At 43.4% G+C, this 24,144-nt stretch overlaps 1 protein-coding gene across 1 annotated transcript; it reads right to left on the reverse strand.

The window, feature by feature from the left end:
• Window positions 1–341: 341 nt before the first annotated feature.
• Tnfsf8 (TNF superfamily member 8) lies at window positions 342–24,144 on the reverse strand. The gene is made up of 4 exons (XM_051163142.1): window positions 23,610–24,144; window positions 13,679–13,721; window positions 2,942–3,013; window positions 342–769 (listed from the first exon to the last, which is right to left on the reverse strand). The coding sequence occupies exons 1-4, from the start codon at window positions 23,820–23,822 to the stop codon at window positions 375–377; spliced, it is 723 nt and encodes a 240-aa protein (XP_051019099.1). The 5' UTR covers window positions 23,823–24,144; the 3' UTR covers window positions 342–374.

Consider the following 24,144-nt stretch of genomic DNA (forward strand, 5'->3'; position numbering starts at 1 on the left):
TGTCTTCGGAGATGAAAGAAACATCGGAGAGACACAAATCCCATCTCCTACTTTTTGAGATTCAGGCCCCTGAGTTCCAGGGGGGGGGAGGAAGAATAATGGCTCAAGGTCAGTTAATTAGTGGTATGCTGGGGCAACCCCACCGCTTCTAGTGCCCACATAGGTCTCTGTCCATACACCACATTCCTTCCCTGCTGTCCATCTGAAAAGAACTTCACTTCTTAAGCCTTGGGGCTGTATCCTTCCAACGGACAGAAGCAGGGGTACACTAATCCGTATGCTGAGTTTGAGTTATCCAAACATTTTCTTTTTGTTCGTGTTTGGACAGAACTGTATTGTAGGCAGCATTCTTCATAAAGGTCAAGAGCAACTATTCAGTCTGAACTACTATATAGGAAGACAGACAGCACATTATCAAGAGGAAAAATGTTTGTATCCACATACTGGAAATTATCCACCTTGACTGATATGGTAGAGTTGACCTGTAAGTAATACAGCAAGAACTGAGAGAGATTCTGATAGATTCTCTGGTTTTGAACTCCAGACTCGCACACTGTTACCAGTGCCTGCTTTTTGACGTTGGTATCGATGAGGAGCTTCAATGTCAGGTCTATGGAATGATTTGAGCACTCCACAAGGAACTGCAGTTGGCAAATGATGAAGTACCAGCCTGGGAACTGGATTACCAGGTTCCCATCCTGGTATCCAACTCCATGGATGGCGCCATCTGGGTTCCATGACAACTTGGTATTGTTGAGATGTTTTGACACTGGAAAGATAAGAGAATTATTTTTATTCACATGTTAGGTATATGTTGGAAACCTGTTTTCTAAGGTTCCTATGCAGCAGCCTGTTTTCTAGAACACTGCTTGCTATCCTAAACATTTAAACATCTTCCGAAGTACTCTTTCTAGAATATTCTTCCATAGCTCATTCTTTTTACTTAGGAGGGCTCAAAGCTAGAGGGTTGGATCACACACAACACTGCACCAGAAAAGGAAAGACCTCATAGGAGGATTTTCTAATAGAAGACAGCTCCTATAGATGGGTTTCTTTTAATTATTATGTATCACATCATATAATTGTTGTTAATATTTTCCTTTTACCTTTTTTTCTGCGTGGATGTGTATGGGTATATATGTGTTTGTATTAGACCCAGGAGTGTATGCATGTGCAGGTATACCAGTGTGTGTGTGTGTGTGTGTGTGTGTGTGTGTGTGTGTGTGTGTGTGTGAATGTGTGTGTTTTATGCCTACAGAGGCCAGAAGAGGGCATCACATACCCTGGAGATGGAACTATAGGCAGTTTTGAGATACCTGGTATGAATACTGGGGACCAAATTTTGGTCTTCTGGAACAGCAAGTACTCTTAAGTGCTGAGCCATCTCTCCTGTCCCATAACTTGTGTTTTTGAGAAAAGGATTTTCCCTGGCTAGTATCTTGCCCAGTAGGCTAAGAGGTCAGCCAGTGCACTCCAGGGACCCCTGTTTCTGCCTTAGCAGTACTGGCAGTTTACGTATGTGGGGCTCATGCTTCGCTTTTAAAGTAGGTCCTAGTATCCAGCTCAGATCCTCAATCAATCACTTACAAATCAGTCACTTGACTGCCTAAGCCCTTTCCCCAGCTCCTTTCTCTCTTACACTATACCCAGCTAGACTGTGTTTTGCACAAGGTCTATGCTACTGTGTCATTTGTCATGAATGAGCATTTAGTGTTTTGATAGGCATGGCAGATGGTGTCAGAGCTGTGACATTCAATACTGTTCAATTTCAGTATTGAGTTGTTCAGAAGAATCTCTCATATTTTCTACATTTAAGATAAATCAAAGTATGTTATGTGCCTGCATGAAAATATCAACAATGAAACCCATTACCATGGGCAATTAATATTAACATGTGCTAATAAAAAATAAGATCCACCCTTTAATGTAGTCTGGAGCTTTCCAGGGCAGGCAAGCATCCTTGCATGGGCCCTCAAGTGAAGGACCCACCACACAGGATTGTTAGAAAGGCAGGGAATTAATGGAGCCTCTAAGCTAAAATGTTTGTGTGGAAAGCCAATTCTCTGAGTCCTAAGAAATGAAAATCCGCACTGATTGGTAAAGGTGCCTTCAGAACTGGGAAGCTGGCATGCTGGCTTTAATTGATTCAGTGCTTTCTCTTCAAACCTTGCTGCAATTCAACTGAAAGGCAAGAACTAATCCAACTGTAAAATGGGAGTTTTTAAAATGAGCAAAGTGGCTATTCAGAGAATCTTGGCCATCTCTTCCGTGGCTCATTCTTTCATGCTCTAAGTGGCTCTTACTGTTTCATTTACAAGGGACTCTTACCTGAAGCACATTGTAATATGCAAACAGGCCCTGTGCCAAGGAGCTCATTAAGCTGTCGATCTAGGGACCAGGAAATTCTGTAATTCCCCTGTGAATAACTTCCTAGAAGTAGAGATGAGGACCATTCTTTCTTTGTATTAGGAGAAAGACTGTGCATTTGGCCCAAACTAGTAAGGTGCCCAGTAGTGGGAGTTGTGGAAGAAGGGAGAGGTGATGGAAGCAATGGACAAAAGTGACAGTGATTCCCACCTGTTAAGGGATCTTTTGACTGCCTGTCCATCTGTCCATGATCACATCTACTCCCACTATGGCTCCCTAACATAGCTCCCTTAAAGCTCATGGTTTTTAAAAAAATTTGTGCCATTTCTAACCAAATTTTTGTTCTCAGCAAATGGAGCTGAGGAAAGAAGAGCCTTGTAGCTTTAGAGAGAAATGCTCTCATCCTCTTCCTCTAAGACATTCAAATCCTGTTTATGAAAAGTATGATGTAGGCCAAGAACACATGTGTGCATCACTTTAGGCTAGAGGACTCTAGCTGGGTCCTTTGGATTAAAAATTAGCATGTGACACTGTCTTTATGGGGATATATTTTTTTCTGTCTTTGGTTACTGACCTTGAAGGTAGGCCCATGACTTCTTGAATGGTGTCCTTTTCAGGGTACATAAGGGGTCCTCTGAGCAATTTCCTAAAAACAAGATCAGTCATGAATTGTTCTCTGCTCCTCTGGGAACTGTAGGCAACCAGATTTTTTTCTATAACCCCCTGAGACATACATTTACTAGTCTCTTTCTGTTTATAAGGATAAACACACACACACACACACACACACACACACACACACACACACACACACACACACACACGTACACACCTAAACAAAACAAAACAAAAACAACAACAAAAAATCCCCCCCAATTTTGTTTCATTTGGCTTTTAAACAGCCTAGAATTTTCACAGTTCTAAAGCTTATTTTTTTATTGATTACTTTTATGTGGGCTGTTATAGACTATATAAGTTGAACAAATATGACCTGAACTCCCACAGTATGCTGGCCACCATTCCTGACAGTCCTCATGAAAGGTGTTGTTGACTACCTCTAATAGATTAAGGGACAATGGGAATCTCATAGCCTTCAGCTCAAACTCCAGCCTCCCCAACAGGACACTAGATTCTGGGCTTTTACCTGCATTAGCTAATCTGGATCTCAGACTAACCCAGGGTCAGCTTTTGTGTCTACAGACACTCAAGGACATACTCAAGGATAAGGAACATGTGGGATTATGAGGGTTTCCCACACTTGCCTAGTTCCAGAGGATGGAATGCCTTCTTTAGGCTGCTTTGCTAGACAGCAAAGACCCAAAACATCTCACTTAATTTTAAGAGGATTAATGCATTAATGCGGCTTAATAGCATCTTAGCAGGAAGCCTCCTGTCTGGATCTTCTTTAATAGAGACAAACAGTATTTGTGTCACTATAGCATTTGAGAAATAAAAATATTTTTAATACCATCAGCAAGGATGATAGCTCTTTCTTATTATGATGAGCTATTTTGGATACAAGGAACCAAATTATACATTTCTTGCAGTGACTTATGAATCCATTGTATTTAGAGTAAATCTTGTTTGGGCCTTTAGCCCCCTGTCTGGAAAACTGGAAGCTCTCTAACCTAGCATGGATGCTTTTTTGATGATGCCACCAGAGCTGACCACTCAGTCCATCCACCTGAAACTGACTAACAGCCTTAAGCTTATGCAATAGGGCCATGTCCTGCTCTATTGGTTTACTGTCTCTCTGAATAGTATGTCCTCAGCTCCCAATTGCTTTCTCTATCCCATTGCCCAGATTTGAGAAAGTCCCTGGGGCCTAAGAATGGTTAGAAGGTGGGTGAAGAGTTCCCTCTGCTGTCTGAGCAAGCTCACTACTAGAGAAAATCCCAGCAGAAGTGGGGGAAGAATTCCTTTCTATCTGCTCTTGACTCACAAAGAGCTTCTGGCCCATCAAGGGCTGAAAGGCCATCTTCCCCTGTCTAGGTCTTATCCCATGCTTATCATGTAAGCAGTGTTCTTGTGAGGCTTGCTGCTGCCTTGCACATACTCATGGAGTGTGTATAATCAGAACCCTGATCCCAAAGTGTGATATTCTAATGATTTGTCACTGTTACTCAGCCTCATCTTTGGGACTGTAGAACATCAGTCAGAAGAAACCAGACAGGTGCAAATCTGGGTGACTCTCTGTTTTGGGACTAAGTCTCTAATCTGTGCTACCTATAGCTCCTATGGGTGACATTCATTACCTTTTGTGTTCTGACTCCTCCCAGTCTCCCTAGTCTCATCCTGTACCTTCCCTCATCCCATCTTACTCTATGTCTTAATAGTAATCAACGTCATCACTGCTGTCCCCATTACAGGTAATGTTAACTATTTTTGTGATATGTTGTTGAGCATGCTACAGCCATGATTTCCATTTAATTTTCATAACTGTCCCATGAAAGACAGTTTATAGTTATTTCTGTCATGTATATAAGAAACCCCAGCTTTGAAAAGGTGAACTGGATTGCTCTCAGCCACACAGCTAGTTGTCCTGGTAGGGTAGGCCATTGTGACTCTAATACTTAAACATATTTTTCCCACCCTACTTGAGTTGGAGGCCTGAGGTTCCCCTAAACAACTGCATAGGTGTGTGTCTACCTGAACATCTCTTGTTCCTGGTACCTAGAACCCCCTACCTCTATTAAGCCAGTTGTCCTTTGAAATACACCCTGGCAGACACTACTGTTTAGTCTCTCCTACTACTCAGCCAAGAAGATGCTTTATAAGAATTTGCTAGATGGAGTCAACTAGTCCATCTCTCTTATTTCCTTATGTAGTTCTGGCCAACCCAGTACTTAGGGCATCAGTGTAGTGAGTAGAGGTGCTTGGCTTGCATTTTGCCTTGACAGGAATAATACTGGACTCATCCTCAAAGATTCTAAGTTAGTTGGGAAAGAAAGATTCTTGCCCTGTACCCAAACTAGGGTGTTACTTTAAAAGCAGGCTCTATCTCTCTGGTCCAAAGGCCCCATTGTATCAAGTAGCTTATGACATCTGCAAGAACTGAGCATCTACAGATGGTGGCAGAAGTACAAGCCCAGGCTTGCCTCTCACACATGTAGGTTTTTTTCTTCTGTTTTTCCCCTTTGGTCTTCATATGTACAGTGGGGTGACCTCAGTTCTGAGAAACCCAGTGATGGAAAAAAGCAATCTTATGTTGAAGCATTTGCATTTCCTGAAATCAAATGACAGGCATACTTTTTTTTTTCTTAAAGAATTGATTAGATAGCTTTATACTAAAGGAGAAAGACTAGTCTTTCCTTCTAAGAATAGTATTGCTGGGGCTGGTTATTGAGAGAGTGACACTGTTGAGCTTGAAAAAGACCCTGGAGGAGGGCATCTCTCTATTATTGCACATTTGGACGTGACAACCCAGAGTAAAAGAAGCTTGGTGGAACCCAAACACAAGGGACCTCAGTGGTTTCTGAGAGGTTAAAAGGTCCTCAGCTAATGGCTAACACCACTCTGACCCCATTTCTCCCACATGGTAGTGGCTATACCTACACAAAGGATACCCAAGTTATAACACAAGGCACAGAGATGGAAGTGTGAATATTTAGCTAGTCAGTGTTGATCATGGAGTGAGTAGGCCACTTTGAAAGTCATAGGGCTCTTGTAATGACCTAGACAATATTGCGTGGGATACCAGCCGTGTAGCTCAAGTCATATCAGTTTGTGAATCCATAATAAGACAATCTATTGTGGGTGTGAAGAGTTGTAGGAGGTACTCCATGCAGTAGGGATCCTATAGTGGCCCCAAGTGTCTAGACTGTGGACTGTATCTCTGCTATCTGTCTTACTCAGTGACTATGAGTCTAGAGGGGCTCAGTTTGAGAGATGGAACAGAAAAGCTGTCCGGAGATGGAGGCTAGGCTGATGTTTGGCTGTTGGGATTCTGGAAGTTTCTCTTTTAGATTTTAGTGCTCCTGTTTAGATGGAGAGCACTGTTGACTGAGAGATAGAAATGCCCTTCTAGATCATTTTAGCAGACTGTGCCAATGTATTATCCCCTCACTTCGGATACTGATGAGGGGCCAGGAAGTTAGTCCTGGTTCCAGTTTTTTGCTTTTTGTACGTGCTGCTGTAACCTAAGGTAGAAGACTATGTCTGCTCATAGTCAGATTTTCAGAGACCCAAGAAAGTTTCACCTCATGGACAATCTAAACTATGAACATCCTGCTTCAGTGAGAATTTGTATGTTTTCAAACTTGTCAAACACATGGATTTCATGCTCACAGTATTGCCCCCACTGCAAGGTTGTCCTAGGTCACAGAGTGAGTTAGTGACAAAGACATACCAAGAGTCTAAAATGCATGCCATCCTATCATATCATTGCCAACTCCATAAATTTCTTTGAGAATCAAAGTCTTCCGATAGACGGAGTTGGTGAGTCATTGTTTTTTGTTTGTTTGTTTGTTTTTTACTAGCTCTGGCTTCTTCCAGATGGATGGTGGGTGGACTATTATTCCATTTTGTTTGGAAAAGTGGAGAGAGAGGTATGCCAATGATATAACAGAGGCTAGTTTCCCAGAGAAAGAAGGGCAGGAGTGGGGAGGGAGACTGAGATTGTGACTGCAGAAGGTTGTTGAAAGGATCATGTTCTAGAAGGTAAGGATTGAGGAAAGCTTAAAACTAGAGCCCCTCCTTGAGATTTTATAACGTTGGACCCAAAGGATCATGCTAAAGGAGATTATGGATTTTATTATTGGGAATATTGAGCCAAGAGATGCTGGCTTTCAAGACCTCCTAGCAGGTAAAAGAGCAGCACAGGTGACTTAAGAACACTGGTTTCCTGACTCCCAGAGCTAATCTTTGTCACTGATTTTTAGTATTACTGTGGAGCAGTGAAGGTTAAATGCAGGAAGAAATGAGTCGGTAGCCATTTCATACACTGCAACCAAAGCCTCAAGACACAGCTAGAGGGGGTTTCTGGGAAAGCAGTGAGCCTTCCTGGCCCTGCAATATGGGAGAATGCCTGTAGATAACTCCAAGTTTATGTTCAGAACAAGGCTAAGTCACAGGTCACAGCAATTGAGTCAGGTGACATGTGTCCTAAATCCTAATCAACTTCTTCAGAACCTGTCTGGTAAAGACCAGACTTCTCAGTGAGTACACGGGTCTAGTGAAGGCAATGGATCCATTGCTTCCTCTCCCAGAACTTCAGCTATGTAAGGGTAGTAACAATCAACATGGATATGTAGCTGATATGACACACGGATGCCGAATAACTGGCACAGCACATGGCTAGTGGTGACTTTGCAAATGTGAGGCCCATTCCTCTCTTGTCTTTTTTCCTTTTATCTTGGCACAGCTCTGTGATGCTAAAATGAAGCTCCTTGTATTACCTGTCAGATTAAACTTTCTTGATTGTGTACACAATTGTTTGAGGTTTTCTGATGCTTTTAGGGAAGGATAAAGACCTCTTGGCAGTATCTTTTTTTTTTTTTTTTCTTTGAAGAAACAGATAGCCACCATATATTAGTCTCATCTCCCTTGGAGAAGACCCAGGAAAGTCTCAACAGCGACATCTAGAGGAGTCTCCACTCTCAGCAGCATTTGGCATTTGGGTAGGGGTTGGGGGAAGGCTCACTTCATGGGCCTTTAAACCTAACCATTTCCTTGATACCACCAGGCCAAGAAGATTTATGATGCAGACATAAATCCCAAGAGTTGCAACTTGTAAAAGGACAGGTGAGTGACTCTGGATTCACAACAGTACTTGGGAAAACGCCGATAGATAGCATGCTTATCGTTGAACACAGAGAAAACAATGGATAAAAATGGCTTGAAATCAAGTTGGAATTCACATCGATCCTGTGAAGCCTTTTGGGAGCTGGAAGCCTTTTATGTCCTGTGGTATGTAAGGTATGTAAGGTAAACATACTGGCTTTATGGGTACTTCCTGGCAGTTAATGCATCTTAGAGGCCAATTGAACTGGCACTGTTGGTGGAGGTGTTTAAGAAACATCTTAAAATTCTTCTAACATTCTAAATAACCTTTACAATGCCACAGCTTATTTTCAATGCAGAAGTACAGAAGCACTCTCACAAAGGCTTCAGATCAGATACACGTGAGTCCAATCCCACCCTGGTACTTACTCACTATATGGCTTAGCACAAGTATACAGGCCTCTTTGAACTATTCTTTCTTCCTCAAAGTGAAAATAATGTATACCTCAACAGCTGGCAAGAGGATTAAATGAAATAATATACAACATTGAGCCTGTTACCTACCACACAGACAATACCAAGTAGTCGGGTCCCGTCCTCTGGTCTGGGGCCTGGGCTACCTGGCTGGCAGAGAATCAAGACCACAGATATTGTGTTTGGGCTTGAACTGAATATAAAAAGGAGCCAGTGTTAGGTCTAGGACTCCTTGCCTTTCTCCCCTCCTGCCTTCTTCACCTCTTTCCTCCCTCTCTTACATTGTTAGGACAGTAGGGAAAGCTGGCATGTCCTACAGAGTTAGAGGCTGGCAAATTGTATCTGCCAAGTCCATTATCAAATCTCGGGCTTTTCATCTCCTTTTGTTCCCTCCTCTGCCCTGCACCTCATCTTTTTTCTCCTTCCCCCTCAATCTCTTTTGGGTGGGAAGCTTAGCAGTGCTGTCTTTAGAACCCTATCCAGGACCTCTTCAGTCGGAATGGCTCCCTCCCGGGGTATTTCCAACAGAGAGATTCCTGAGTCCTGTTAGCTCTGGTTTGAGAAAAAGAAAATGGATTTAATAGTGAGCTTTACCGAGTGTATTCAGAGTGAATGGAGGAACAAATAGGTTTCCTGTGGTAAGTGAAGTGACCTGCTGAAAAGTGATTTACCCCCACCTCCAGGAAAACATCCCACAATGCTGCAAAGGGGAAGAAGAGAAAAAGGAAACTAAACTTAATAAGCTGGAGACTTGGGCCTTCTGAATCTAACCCCATCTCTCTGGCAGAGGGGCTCTGCCAGCCAGTGTTTATTCTCTTGAGGGGGAGGGCTTGCCACTCCTTATGTCCTCTCTGCCACTAGTGTGACTTCCATATGGCTAGTGGTTATAGACCATTTGGGTCAGTCAAGTACTTGGGGGTGGGGTGGGAATTAGCCTCCTTAGCTGTGCAGTTCTCTCATCCTCAGTATTTATTATAGAGCCTGCTTCATTTAGTCTCTTTTGATGTCCATAGTTTCCTTTCAGCTTTGGAGGGGTTGACTTTCCTTAGGACATCCATGACCTCTCTGCCATGGGCCATATAGCATTTGCAGGAAAAAAAATATTTTCTACTGACAGAGGATGGAATCACCCCAGGTCACACGACCCCCTCAAGCCTGTTCCCAAACTGCAGTGGCCCTTTCTGACCCAGAATTTAGTAATAGATTGAGTACACTAGCCTTTGAGAAGTTCCTAGTGCTGGAATTGCTTTGACCTTACAAGACTGAGCTCAGAGGTCTCCATCACCAGCTGGGAGACACTGTCCTGTACCACACTGTCCTGTCAGCTCTTTTGTATGTCTCACATCCTTCTGCAGGTATTGCCATGCGAAGATGCAAGATTTTGTTGGGACTCCTAGGAAATCCAGGCAAAGGATGCTGTGATCCAAGATTTGGACAAATGAGCCCAGAGCATGTGCAATGGAAGAGTGAAAATTGAGTGGAAACAGAACATTAGAGCAGGAATGATGAGGAGACATAGGAGCCTGGGCTCTAGGCCGTGTGTGGAGGAGGTAGGATCATTTCATGGAATGTGGACGAGTGGAGTGGACCAGATGGATCCTCTGAGGTAAATGGTTGGTCCCGTTTCATGTTCATGGTTGGCTCTCTGCAAGTTGCATGTTACCTCTGTCTACTAGAGTTAAGACTAAAAGCCAGCATGAAGCATAGGGGAAGGGCTCACAACTCAGTATTCCTGCTTGTCTATGATCCAAAGGAATGACCATTAAGTCTCAAGCATGTTGGGGCGAATGCAGGTTGGCAGTTGGCCTGGGCCAGGAATGGCAACTTTGTGTTAGGACTCGTTACCAGCACGGGTGTGGTTTTCTGTGGTTTCCCTGTAGCTAAGGATATCCTGTGCTGGCCTACGTCAGTGTGTGTGCAGAGCCCTGCATCCCAAGCTCTGGTCAGCGCTGGCTTCCTGGAGGTGGCTGATTACAACAGCTGTCATGGCCAAGGGCTCCACATCCTTTTAGCTTCTGTCCTTGTGACAAACCTCATGCCACCCCTGGGATACCCTCCCAGGAAGCTCTGGAAGGTAGGTCAGCCCTGCCTGGGGTGTCTTGCAACAGTCTTCTTGTTCTTCATGCCCCCTTCCTTCCTTTTTAAAAAGGGCAAGTTAGTTCTTGTACAGGCTTAAGATCAGCTTGTTGGTGAACAAGGTTGTGGCTTTAGATTTTCCTCAGACAATTGCCAGGCTGTTTCTTTCAGTATTCATATACAGGACAAGAGGATTCTAATCTCAGGAGGTGTCAAAGAACTAACTAACTAACTAACTAACTAACTAACTAACTAACTAACTAACTCTCTCTCTCTCTCTTTCTGTGTGTCTGTACATATTCATGTGTGTATGTGTGTGCATGTGTGTAGAGTCCAGAAGTCATCATGAGGTGCCTTCCTCAATCGCTTTCTATGTTATTGTTTAAGACAAGGTTTCTTACTGAACCTGGAGCCACCCAGTTTGGCTAGACTGAGTAGCCAGCGAGTCTTAGAGATCCTCCTGTCTCTGGCTTCTTAGTGTTGGGGTTATTGGTATACACAGCTGTTCCTGATTTTTGTGATGGGGGGATCTGACTTAGGCTTTTATGGTGCCTAGGAAGTATTTACCTACACACAAACTTGTGTAGTAAGCATTCTTTGCAGCCCCAGCCCTAACTCATTTAGTATATTGAGCACAGTGATGTTTGGAGAGGAGAAAAGATTTTCCTAAAGAGACCTAGCCTGCAGGAGTGGGGACCCAGGTTTTGTCCTCAGATGTTATTTTTCTCCTGCACCCTGCTACAGTGTCCACCATTTGTACAGCCAAGGCAAGGGTAGATGCACATTAAAAGAGGAGTGGGGGGGCCATACACAGCAGGGTACTTGCTCCTCAAACATGAAGTTGGGGACCTCGGAGTCTTATATTTGCCCCTCTGCTGCTGTCTTCTCTATAGCTTCTGGCAAGCCACCTGACTTCCTGGATCTCAGAAACTGACCTATCAGCAGGAATGAGAATGGGAACACGCACCCCCATCCTTCCGCCCTTGTACTGCTAACTCTCGGAGCTGGTGGTAATCAACCCAAAGGAAGTAGGGAAAAATCTTTAACCAAAAAAATGTATGTTCCCAGTGAGAAGTGTTATCAGCATTGACAAATAGAATCGGGTTACAGAAACACTGAATTGAAAACAGAGGTTATTTTGTTATTGTTGTTGTTGTCCTGATATTCTTAGTTTCATGAACTAAAGAAATTTCTCTCTCAAATGAAGAACTGAGGAGCAACATGGAGAGGACAGATTTTACTCTTGCCTCTTTATGATCATTAAAACAAAATAAATGACAAAGCAAACAACCTGACATCCATTCATATCAATTCTTCTGTGAACGGAGGAGCAGTTTAACACCCAGGTCCAGGAGGATGTTCTCTCCAAGGAGTGTTTCCACCTGAAGTGTAGCTATTTGTGTGGTCTGGGGCTAACTCTAATCTACTAGTAAGAGCTTTATACTCTGTACCCTATGATTGGAGTGCTCTACAAATCAGTGTGGCTGGGGTCCTAATACCTAATGAAAGCTATCATTGCCACTGACATTATGTCCATGAAAGGTGGCTACTGCTCTACCAAATGACAACTTCTAATCTTACTCAGAAAAATCTAAGTGGAGGTGGTAGTAGGACAATGGAAGCATAGATAGTCTCTCTCTCTCTCTCTCTCTCTCTCTCTCTGTGTGTGTGTGTGTGTGTGTGTGTGTGTGTGTGTGTGTATGTGAGGGGGGGTGTTATTTATTAATGCTGACTGTTCTTTGCAAAGCTCCACAGGAACATATGCAACAAGTTAGCAAGGATGTCTAACATCAAAGCCTATACTGCCTGTACCACAAGAGTCTGCTGTTCCAGTCTATGGGCTAAGGCCAACCTCTGCTTATTCTGCAAGTAAGGTCTAGGGGCATGCAGTCATGCCTGAACGTTTGTGTGTTGTCTGGCTATCCTAATCACAGTAACTGCAGGGCTGATTTCAGCCAAGAGGAGAAAGCACACAAAGCCTGGAATACTCACTACCTGGATCTTTGTAAACAGTGTCCGTGGCCTCTACACTTTTCCTTGCTCTTTGATCTCATATCTGGTTATCTATACAGGCATAGGAAATGAGACCACATGCTAGGGACTAAGTGATTTTGGCTAACATTGAGATATTGTTCATCAAGCTAACATTATTCATCTGTCTCAAAAGGTTTAAAAGGCCCGTATGTCCACCCAAGCCTCTTTGCCCATCCTTTCTAAGCATTCAGTAGGATGTCTTGAAGGAAAGAAATTACAAGGATGATGCTGTTGTAAGGAGCTGTGTCAGTTCTTCTGTGACTTCTGGTCCCAAAGGTGCCCAGAACCTCTTCCCTAGTGTCCCTGAAGTTCTACCTACCCATCCCATTTTCTTCCCTCCCCTTCCATAGTTCTGTGCTTGGCCAGCTGTGCATGCTACCTGGCCTCTGGAAATTGTGAGTAGGACTGAGATGGGGACTGATATTTTGAATGTAAAGACACTGAATTGGAGTCAAGGGCCTTTTGGGTTAACCGCTATGATATTGAGCAAGACACTTTGTCTCTAAGTCTTTTTTCAGCTTCCTTAGGTATTTGGCTATTATCAGTTATTTAAACTTTACTATATGCTGCCTGTCATGCCAAGCAACTACAAGCTGGCTCTGATTGGCTCCTCTAGAACCACAATGAGGTAAGCACTGTGGTTCCCGTTCAATGGATGTGTAATGCAGACTTCCATGTGGGAAGTCATAGTCAAATTTGTTCAATTTAGGGTTTCTAGCTCAAAATACAAGGCCATCTTGTGTCCCTGCCAGGGTTTGCAGTTGGCTGCAGCAATTGTATTGTTAGTGAGAGTGTTACAGGCAGGTGGGAGGTTTGTGTGGATGAGCACAGTGATCAGGGGGTACCCAGATGAGTCAGAAGCATCAGATTGCCCCATCAGCCTCCACCTCCATCCACCCGACTCCTGTTGTGGACAGTCATGGCATTTCTGGTTGATAAGACACTACACCTTGTGGTGTCATTTGTATGATTCACTACACATTCATTTCTATATTTGAGATCTTACCTCCTTTAAGGGGAACCTTGTCAGTTGTTTTTGGAGTAGAGTCCTGGAAGGAAAGAGAAAAGAGCAGGGTGAGGGCACTGTGGAGACAGAACAGCTTGTCTTTTCTTTTTCCATTTTTGGGTGCCCTCAAAGTATTGTACAATTTAGAGCCCACCCTCCATTTGACTCTTAAAGTTTGAATATTGATTGATTGACTATAGTGGGCTTTTTAATCCATGTCAGACCACCTGTCTACCAGAAACACAAGACTGGGGTCACCATCCACATCTCACAAGCAAGACAAGATGGCTGGTCCAGGGACACACAGCAAGTTCATGGAGTTCAGGATGACAGCTGGAACTTCCACCTCCCAGTCAAGAGCTTTCCCCTCTCCACACATGCTATTGTTTTCCCTTCTGAAAGTCAATATATGATCAAATGAAGTGAATAAACATACGCACTTTTTATTTCCATATTTTGTTCACTTAAGTGTTGTAAACACACCCGGGAGATGTCTTTCTACCTCAACTGTGGTTGGAAATTGTGAATTAATTAGCGTTTACATTCCAAACATTGTGATGATATTATAAACAAACTGGGTCTCTGCCCTCATGATTTATTACAAGCTTATGTCCAGATATAATTGGCAAATATCTATAAATATTTGGCACAAACAGAAGTATATGTGTTTATACATTCACATGATATTACATAGGATGCTTTATCTAATAATCAGATGTCTACTTAGATTTTTTTTTTTTTTGTAAATGAGTAAGAGGTTGATGGAAACATTGTCTGCTGAAAAGGAAACTGTGTTGGGGGCCAGAAAGGACAAAGAAAAAGTAGTCACAGTGCTCTGAGAAGCTGTCTCACAAAGATGGAGGGGTACTGGTTTCCAAAAGATTCCTCAGAGACTAGCTTTACAGTGTCCCCCACTTCTTCCCATGTCAGCCCAAAAGAATGGATTGCCACATTTGCCTTTTGACCTGTATAGGTCACAGTCACCCCTAGTGCACTTAACTGAGATAATAATAAAGACTAGAAGGGGTGGATATTTTCATGGGAAAATGGTTTCCCAATATCTGCCAAGGCTGAAAGTTGACAACTAACAGCACCTGCATTTCCAGTGTTCTGTGCTAGGGCTGATGATCATTTGGAGTTATCAGTTTAATTTATGTCCCCAAGAGCTCTGTTGTTCTCCTTCTGTGAATACATTGTTATCTGAGAAGTAGATCTTTGCTCTAGCCCAAGAGGTAGGGCTCAGGAATACAGCTCCGGAGGCCTGGGGGATATGAGCCAGCCTTGATGTCACACCAATCTGAAGAAGGTTTGAAATTTTGGGTCTTAGTTTTTTAGGGGAAGGGATGTGAAATTGGTTTGGAAGCTCCCTGCCCCACCCTGTTTGTTTTCTGGATGTGTTGTCTTATTTCCTAAGAGTTCTTAATGTGGGTAACAGTGCTGTACATCTGTGAATACATGATTACCCATATGCTTCTTAGGAAAACCTGACATCACAAAATTCCCCTTTATGTTGCCTGTCTGAGACAACAGTTAACACTTCAAAATCTATTAACCAGCTGACTTAATGCCAAGCATGACTTTTGATTAGCATGAAGTGCAAACACACAGAGAAAGGCATCTCCATTCAGATGAAGTCTAGCATGATTGAATACACCAAGTGTCCCGTATCCACCTAGACACCTGGAGTGGATAGCGGAACAACAGCAGCAGAGTCATCCCAGTGACCGAAGTGTCAGAGAATCATTCATTCAGCTTGGAAGATCAGTGGTGTGCATTGTGCCACTCACTGAAAGATACGCTAAGGACCTAGTTCATTAAAACAGCCCATATCAAAAAGTATTACTAAACATGGAATCCAAACAGCAGGTTGTGGAACAAGCCATGAAAGAATCAGAGTGCTTAAAGAAAGGATTTCTGAGGAGCTTTAATGCTGATGACCTTAGGCTGCAAATCTCCATTTGGCAGGTTTGGGGAGAGCTTAAGTTGCGTTTAGTTCTCACACGCTCCCGGGTGACACTGACTCCAGACCTCCAGACACTTTTGAGTATCAAGGATATAAGAGGTGTGTCTGGGAGGAGGATCTAATTGTATGGGATGGGGTGGGGCCATGGAAGGGAAGGGCTTGTTTTTGCCTGTCAACTCAGAGTTCCTTCTACCGCTTTAGGCAGGGAGATGCCAAAAGCACTGGCAGGGGATCCTGTAGCTTCAGCGTTTACATGGGGTCCAGGAATCAGGACAGAAGTGTGACTGCTCTTTTGCTGAAGAAAACAAGGTCTCTCCAGCTTTTCCTGTATACTCAGAGTAGGTGTGAGTCCAGTGTTAAAGCACAAGCCAAGCCCAGGCATCATGCACACCTTCAGGTTGATTTGGTGAGGAAGAATGCCAACTTACTCAAGTCTAGGGCCAGTTCTAGGCTAAAAGTCTTCAGTGAGCTTTCGACCTGGCCAAGGACAGAGCAGTTCGTTGTTCTCTCCTTACTATTTGACAGCAGCTCTTGAATGTGAGAGTGGAGAAGCAAGGCCTAAGGACGTGATGACTGCTCTCGTTTATCAGGCATGATGATGGCAGTTAGAAGCGGTCAGATTGTTTAGACCCTAGGCACTATGCTGAGTGCTGCCTGTAAACTGTTGTAATAAACCTTGCCCACGAATGTGAGACATTGGGTGAAATGAGACCTATCCTGCTTAGTGACTTGGCTTTGACTAAGGTAGGATACAGGCTTGACCTAGATGCAAGCAAATGGGTCGCCCCAGCTATTATCTCAGCACCATAGGACAAACAATCACCATGGTTACCAGCCCCTGCCACATTTCCTTAAGCATACTTTCTCTTTTCTTTCAGCCTCTATGGACATCTGATGGGCATTCCAACAGTATCAGTGCTCTTTCCCTGTAATGTTCACTTAGTCTGTTTGTCTGCAGGTGAAATACTCCCACCCCAATCATTAGCCTAGAACTGCTTTGTTTGTTTGTGTGTTTGTTTTTAAAATCTCTTTAATTAGTGTGAGTAGAGAGCCAATGATTCCTACTCTGGCCTGTTGGGGTCATAACAAGATATTGCATATAAATTATTAGCAATGGTTTGAAAACAGTAGCTATTTGAGAAGGGCTGTTTTGAACCTTATAATGCGTTTAATTTGTCATAATTCCCTGAAAGGTCTATTTGTTTTCAGAGCAATGATGTAGAGGGTAGGGAACACAGGTGTTTAAGTTCCCAGATTGGCTTTTCAAACAAAATCTCTTGTTACTAAGAAGTATCAAAGACGACAGGGTGGAATAGTCTAGAGAGAATTCCACATCCTTTCCCTTTCTGACTTTCACTGTCTTACGTGGTGGTCTTTGGCTCATGGCACATAGAGATCTCTATTAGAAGCACTTAATGCTGGTTACTCTGGGAGCCAGATCCTTTCCAGGTCTTATCATATTGGCCTTTAAATGGACTTCAAGACTTAGGAGTTGTCTGAGACACAGAGAAATGACTTAATCAGCACAAAAGATCCCAGGATGAGAAAGTCTGTCATACTGGCTGTAAAGGCCAGGGCTCCACAGCGATTGTTTCTCTAGACTAAGGCAAATCACAGCAGCAGCATGCTCTCTTATGCCCCACGGGGAAAGTGAATGGCAGTCATAGAAGACCCCGGGGGAAGCATTTTTATTAGGAACTCCTGATTTGTCAGGTCTGGGATTTGGACCACGTGACTTAAATAGTGTTTCTCCCACTTGCAAGAATTTAATCTCCTTGGATATTCATGAAAATAGATATTCTGATTCAATGGGGTTGGGGTAGGCTCTGAGGCGTTGTAATTCTAGTCAGTGTCCTGGACATGTCATCATGTCTGGTCCACTGGCTCTTTGAGTGGCACTGGCTGTAAGACATGACACAATAGGCGAGTAAGGTCACTTATGGTCTTGAAAGGTGGCTGTAGGGAGATGGACTCAGATGTTAGATTAGGAAATCTTCCTGCCCTGAAGGTGGAGTTGGCACTTTGTCCTCTGTGCCTCCTCTATCAATGAGTTTTGTCCTCTAGTCCCACTTCCTGATATGGAGTGCTGCCCAGGAGGCTGACCATCATTCATACCCCGGTAACACCCACAATCTGCTCCATCCTTCTCTGGGTCATGCCTCAAGTCATTGTCTGGCTTGATGGGTCCCACCTCCACTTGCTTCCATTTTGATAATGGAAAGCTCATCTTTACAGAAGAATATAGCTCATGAGTGGGAAGAATGACAGCATTTACTAGTCCTGCTTCCTCAATCCTCAGGATTCAGATAAGGATCATCAAGAAATGCCAGACCACAGAGCGGAAGACATTCACGTCTTTAGAGTGCTACCCCACTGATTAGATATTCATGAAGAGGGAGATTATTGCTAGCTGTTACCTTAATAAAGTGACTAAAAATGACCATATATAACCAGGCACATGTCCTTAGCTGTTATAATAATGATACTGAGCACGGATGAACTTCAGATAGACCCTGGATGTAGATTGTTCCACTGTAGTTTTGACCTAGCGTTTGCAGAATAGTCAATGCCACAAAACCAACAACCAAGGGCGGGTGTAATGGCTAGCTTGGGGCTTCTTAAATTTTATTATTCTTACAGATGTTCTAGGAAGATTATAAAAATGCATGTTTGACTCAGTAGTTCTGGGGTGGGGCTGGAAAATCTTAATTTCTCCCTTCCCTCCCTCTCCCCCCTCTCTCCCTCTCCCTCTTCCTCTTTCTCTCTCTCTCCCTCTCCCCTCCCCCCTCTCTCTGTATATGTGTGTATGTGTGTGTTATACTTGGGTATGTATGTCTGGGTATGTTTTGGGGTCTGAAAAAACTGTATATACGCTAAGACGTACATGTGGTGGTCAAAGGACAACCTTAGCTACCAGTTCTTAGCTTTTGCCATATCTGTCTCTTTGTTGGTCAGTACTGTGCTCACTCTTCACTGTCTGGCTGAGAAGCTTCTGTGATTCTCCTGTCTCCACCTCCTATTTTGCTCAAGGAGCAATGAGTTTACAATTGTGCACCTGGATTCTGGGTATTCAAAGGTAGGTCCTCATGCTTGGTAGCAGGAGACTCAACCACAGAGCCATCTCTCAAGCCCAAGTCTGTATTTCTAACAAACTCTCAGGACCATTTATTTATTGGTTTGCTTATTTATTTTATTTTGCTTTATTTTTCTTGTGGTATTAGAAACTGAACTCAAGCCTTGTCTATACCAGCCAAGCACCCTAGCACTGAAATATATATCCTTTGCCCTTTAACCATTTTATTATGAGACAGGGTCTAACTAAGTTGCTCAGGCAGGTTTTGAATATGTGATCTCCTTGCATTAGCTTTAAGAGTAGCTAGGATCACAGGTTTCCGACACACAACCAGCTAGGGCTACTCAGTCAATCATATTGTTTTAGTTTAAAAGATAGGTAGTTATCACACAAAAGGCAGTGTGTGAGGCTCTGTTGGATTCTAGGCCCCTGAATATCAATGACAAGAAACAGCCACAGAAGACATAGGGAAATGAAACATGAACTCTATGTGATTGTATGTTATTAGGCAACACTGCTGGGTTAGCATGAACTCTCTCAGCTACAGTAGCAGTATTAAGGGGGGGGGGTAGAGATGGAAAGCCGGATATGGGTGAGTGCAGCCACACTACCCACAACCTGCCTTCATGTGTGTGCAGAGGCAGCCTGAATGTGGTGGATACTTGACCAATTTAGGTGGAAGGTTTCATCACACCATTTTTGAAAAATTTCAAAAGACAGTTCTAAATGTTGTCAGATCCAGCTTACATTATAGTCACTCCACAGGACCTTCTCTTCCCTAGGCAGAGGCTGCCCACTTCTTGGTCAGGAGCTTTCCAGCAGGAGCTCAAGTATCATGGGCTTCATTTTCTCACGTTGGGAGAGTTCCCGGAATGGGTCCTATGTGCCCACATGAGTCTTCCTTTTAAAGCTCTGCATACTCTTTGCTCCTTAGAAAATTCCCAGCTGCTAGAAAACCTTAATTAATTAATTATTAAACACATTCTTAAATAGAATGAACAGAGGATGCAAGGAGTTTAAGAAGAGGGAAGTGTCCTAGGGCATTTCAATTCATTTCTACTATCTCACTTTAAAAAGCAAGACACCAACCAATTAGCCTATACTGCCGTTACCAACAACCACCACACTAAAGTCAGTGCTCTGCCTCTCTCTCTGTCTCTGTCTCTGTCTGTCTGTCTCTCTCTCTCTCTCTCTCTCTCTCTCTCTCTCTCTCTCTCTCTCAGAATTTTTTAAAAGAGAAAAGTAGGCTTAGCTGCTTTCTCTTTCTAGAAAATCAAGCTGAGGCCTTGTTATTCCACTCTGGACCGTGTGTGTTCCTGCCTAGGCCTGGGGAAGCTCAGCTCCTGGCTTAGGAAGCAAAGGCACTACTAAGGTTGAGGGTCCAGAGCCCTTATTAAAATGCAAAAAAAATTTGTGGAGTGGCTAGTAAACCAGTGCTGTGATGGATTTCTCTTGCCCAGAGGGAGCTAAGAGACGCTCTACTGTGGGGTTTCCTTTGGCTTTCCTCTCGTGTTGACAGTTCATCTTAATTCTAGTCTTTCCCAAGCTTTGGGATAAGTACGCACACACTTTAGTTACTCAGCTTTTCTTTCTTTCTCTCTTTGTTTTTTTTTTTTTTTTCCTTTCTTTCTTTCCATAGTAATGTGAAGAGATAGGCCTTTGATGGCAGACTTTTCCTGCCTCAAGATGCAACCATCTTTGTTGAGGCTGTCAGGCAATATATATTGTGAAAAATATATATTCTTTCTCATTTCAGGGCTTTATTTATACATATCTGTTTGTAAACATGCACAAAGGGCAAAAAGTCTCAGAGAAAAATGTAATGGCCTCCAACAAGGCACAGATAAATCATGAAACATAAACACAGCAGAGTAAGATATGGCTCCACAGTGGCACAACACAGGCTTCTACATATAGACATAAAAGGATTTCTAAGACATAGCACCAAGTGAGTAAGGTGGAGTTCATAATGACATCTGTGTACTATGTATTTGTAGCCACTCAGATTTATGTAAGAACGTAGTAGAACAATCTGCTTATGACGACTCTCTAAGCAAAGATGCCTTGCCGCTGGGAGGACAAGGTGTGAGAAAATTCTAATTCCTTTCCCCTTATTTGTTGGTTCGTTTCCCCAAGCAATGTAATGTATTTCATGCTAAATATTTTTGGCTTAAATGTAAATAAAATACAGCTATCGCAGAAGGCTTTGAAGACATTTAGTAGAAAGCTGTGAGCCCAAGGTCTGCAGCAATGCCCTGTACAAAGTAGATACACAGCAAATACTTTAATTTTCCCTTTACCTCTCCCAAGGAGTTTCTACTTGGAGTTATTTGTTCCTCTAGCCAAGTCTCAAGAATCCTGGCTGATTTTCCTGACATGGCTCCCTGCCCCTTCACCATCTCTTTTCTCAGACTCTGCCATTGTCCAGGTGAGGTCTTTCTTCTCTCTTCCCTCACTCCTTGAAAATTATTCATTTTTCTCTCTCTGACCAGACCCTCTAGTTTCCAGTGATGTTTTCTCCAGTCTGATGGGGAAACACTCCTTCACTGGTGATCTGAAGGTGTTCATATATAGGGCAGTAAAATAATTCTCACAGTCGCCCTCTGGGTCCCAGTGAGACACAGAGACTGTATGTGACTATAGCCCATTCCATCTTTACACTAGGATATGAGTCTGAGCTCCTTGGATGCTCTATTTTGTTTCTTTGATAGATTCTCCATGAACCTCTTCAGTTGCCAAGTTTTCAACAGTTCTATCCCTTTTCCTACTAGCTGTACCCCTGATAACCCAGGCCCAGGAGACTCACATTTCCCTAGTTCTTACCACAATTAATACCTGAGGATGTGCTATAAATGACATGTGCAAAGCATTAAATTCTTAATATCATGGCTATTAAAATGGAAAACCCTAGCCTGGGGTCAAGTACCCAACACTTTAGAGATCACAGCACACCAAAGTGTAGACACAAACTGTGAGGTGCATCTTTCCATATCCAGGAATGGAGGTAAGTCAAATAAACAAATACAGCAGAGAACAAATCTCTGAGAGAAGAATAGTGACCAGGGCCCCCATGTTTCTGCCACCATCAGTGCAAAGCCAACAGCACTCTCATGGAGCAACCATGAGCAGCCACGAAGCCCCCCACTGTGTCACTTGCTTAGGGTGGTTGACTTCCAGCCCTGGCCCCTGCCGGTGCTTCATTCTCTGCATCTGCAGAGACATGGCCGTCCAAAAAGGCTCATCCATATTTTACAGGAGAAATCACTTCAACAGCTGACTGGAACTGGTTCTGCAGAGCAACCGCATCACCCCTCCCCTTGGTGTCTCCCTCACACCCAGCAGTTCTGCCTGTATCCTTCAACTGAAGAACTTCTTAAGGCCACTCCAGTGTGTCTTATCTGACCATTGCTGCAAAACAACACAATTCTGGCATAGGGCATGTCATAGAGACAACGTGAGGCGTGTGTACAGGAGAAAGGTGCTCAAAGGTTTGTCTGAAAGAGTCATTTTTTTGTTTTTGTTTTTTTGTTTGTTTGCTTTTGTTTTTGTCCTTTTTGTTTGTTTGTTTGTTTTTTAGCAGATGCATAGAGTCTCATTAAATGATGGATCCCATCAGCCCTGACAGCAGAGTTTGAATAACTATTCTCTTACACTCTCAAGAGGAAGGCTTTCTGAAGCTTGATTTAAATTTCAATACTGCATGATACTTGGAAGGCCCTAGCTTTCTCTCGGCAACTAGTAAGTTGCAAAGCCTGTGGTCCAAGACAACCAAAAGAAAACAATAAATAAATAATTAAATAAATAAAATAAAATAAAAAGTAAATAAAAATTTAAAAATCTGGGAGATTATAATGTGACAGCAAGTGAGAATTAAAAAAATCATAGCAGATGCATTCACACTTGGGCAGGGTGTTGCAGATGTGGGTGCAATTCACACAGTACCCTAGTCATCATGACTCTATCTCATCCCAAGCCCGTGAGTCATGTGCTGCGCTGACCATACAGCATTTTCTAGACAGTGTGGAACAGGTGGCTCTTTCTCAGTGCTACTTTTCTAAATGACATTTGGGTCTTTTCCTTCAACTCTCGTTTCTTACTCCCTAGTTCAAACAGCGCAGATCTCCCCAAACAGTGTGGCCCTGCATGCTATGTGTGTACCTCAGAGGGTACAGGCGGAAAAAATACTGCTACTTTCTGCCCTGTTTCTTTCAACACCCTGAGGTCTTCAAAGTCAGTGGCTTATGAGGAAGCTTTCGATTTCTTTTGTGGGTTTTAACTTTGAAATACCCAGAGCTCTGGGGAGCTTTTGGCTTCTCTTACTTTTTTTTTTTTTTTTAAATATATATATATATCACACTCTCTGAAACTTAGCTCTTCTCTAAAAACAAACACAACCACCACACCACCACCACCACCAACAAAAAAACCCAACAGCAACAACAAACTCTTGGCAAAAGAGAGAACTGATTGGCAACAGAGCATGGATTGAGGACATAACCTAAGAATTAGTCTGAGAGCCTTACAGGGACGATGCACGTAGGCATACACTCCACCCAGGCTCACTATGGCTTCCTGTCTTCATCCTGTGAGGCTTGGGCTCCGCTGGGCTTAAACCATAATTCCTTGAGGTCAGCAGATCCTCTCAGCTCTTCTGGCTCAAGTATATCTGGAAAGGGTTGAGCTTGTGTCCAGTTACATCCCTCTTAAAAATTCCAAATGAACGCAGAAAGTTCCTTTTCATTTCTCGCTCCCTTTTCTCTGACAAGACATCTTTCTATAGTTTCTTTTCATTTTTTTCCTTCCAATTAAACTATTCATTGGCTACCTGCGCCGTTCCTCTAGGGGACACAGAATATCAGTAAGAAGATAAAAGCCAAGAAAAGAAGTTTACTCACCTTCTTCTGGACTACCAGGACCAGGATGATCGCCACTGCCACCACAAGGCACACTAACGCAGCGGTGCTAAGGTAGAAGTAGCTGCGACTTGCGCTTCTCCAGGGCCTCGTACTTCTCCAGGGGCTGGCTACCGAGCCAGGCGGCACCTGCATGGCTGGGTCAGGGGAAGGGGGGGCCCCACGGCTGCCTGCTTGCTGCAGTCCTGCTTTCATGCTTTATATAGTCTGCCCCACATCACACCTTATCTCTTCTCATCTGATTCGATTCTGCACCCAGCTCTGTTGTTCCAAGAAGGATTTTTCCCCCCCTGCATCCTGAATCATGTGACTTGGAAAAAAGCCTTCACCAGTTGCCGGATGGAGAAACTCTTCTCTGGGGGCGTGAGGCGAAGGGTGGCTGCAAGGGTGGGGGAGAAGTTCATTTTTCACCGCCCGGGATTAATATGAGTGTAGAGAAACTGCACTGATGGCTGTTGTCAGCGGGCGGTAGGAAGGAGACAGTTCCGCGTGTGAGTGCACCAACCACTTCTGTTTC

Source organism: Acomys russatus, chromosome 2 (assembly GCF_903995435.1).
Source record: "Acomys russatus chromosome 2, mAcoRus1.1, whole genome shotgun sequence".
Lineage (NCBI taxonomy): Eukaryota > Metazoa > Chordata > Mammalia > Rodentia > Muridae > Acomys > Acomys russatus.

What these genes read in the sequence shown, in the direction of transcription:
- Tnfsf8 (XM_051163142.1), bottom strand. Translation starts at nt 23,822, where the DNA reads ATGAAAGCAGGACTGCAGCAAGCAGGCAGCCGTGGGGCCCCCCCTTCC. An exon ending in TCCTGGTAGTCCAGAAGAAG is followed by an intron (nt 13,722 to 23,609) that starts GTGAGTAAACTT and finishes CTTTCCTTCCAG; the next exon opens with GACTCTACTCCAAAAACAAC. An exon ending in GTCATGGGCCTACCTTCAAG is followed by an intron (nt 770 to 2,941) that starts GTCAGTAACCAA and finishes TTATCTTTCCAG; the next exon opens with TGTCAAAACATCTCAACAAT.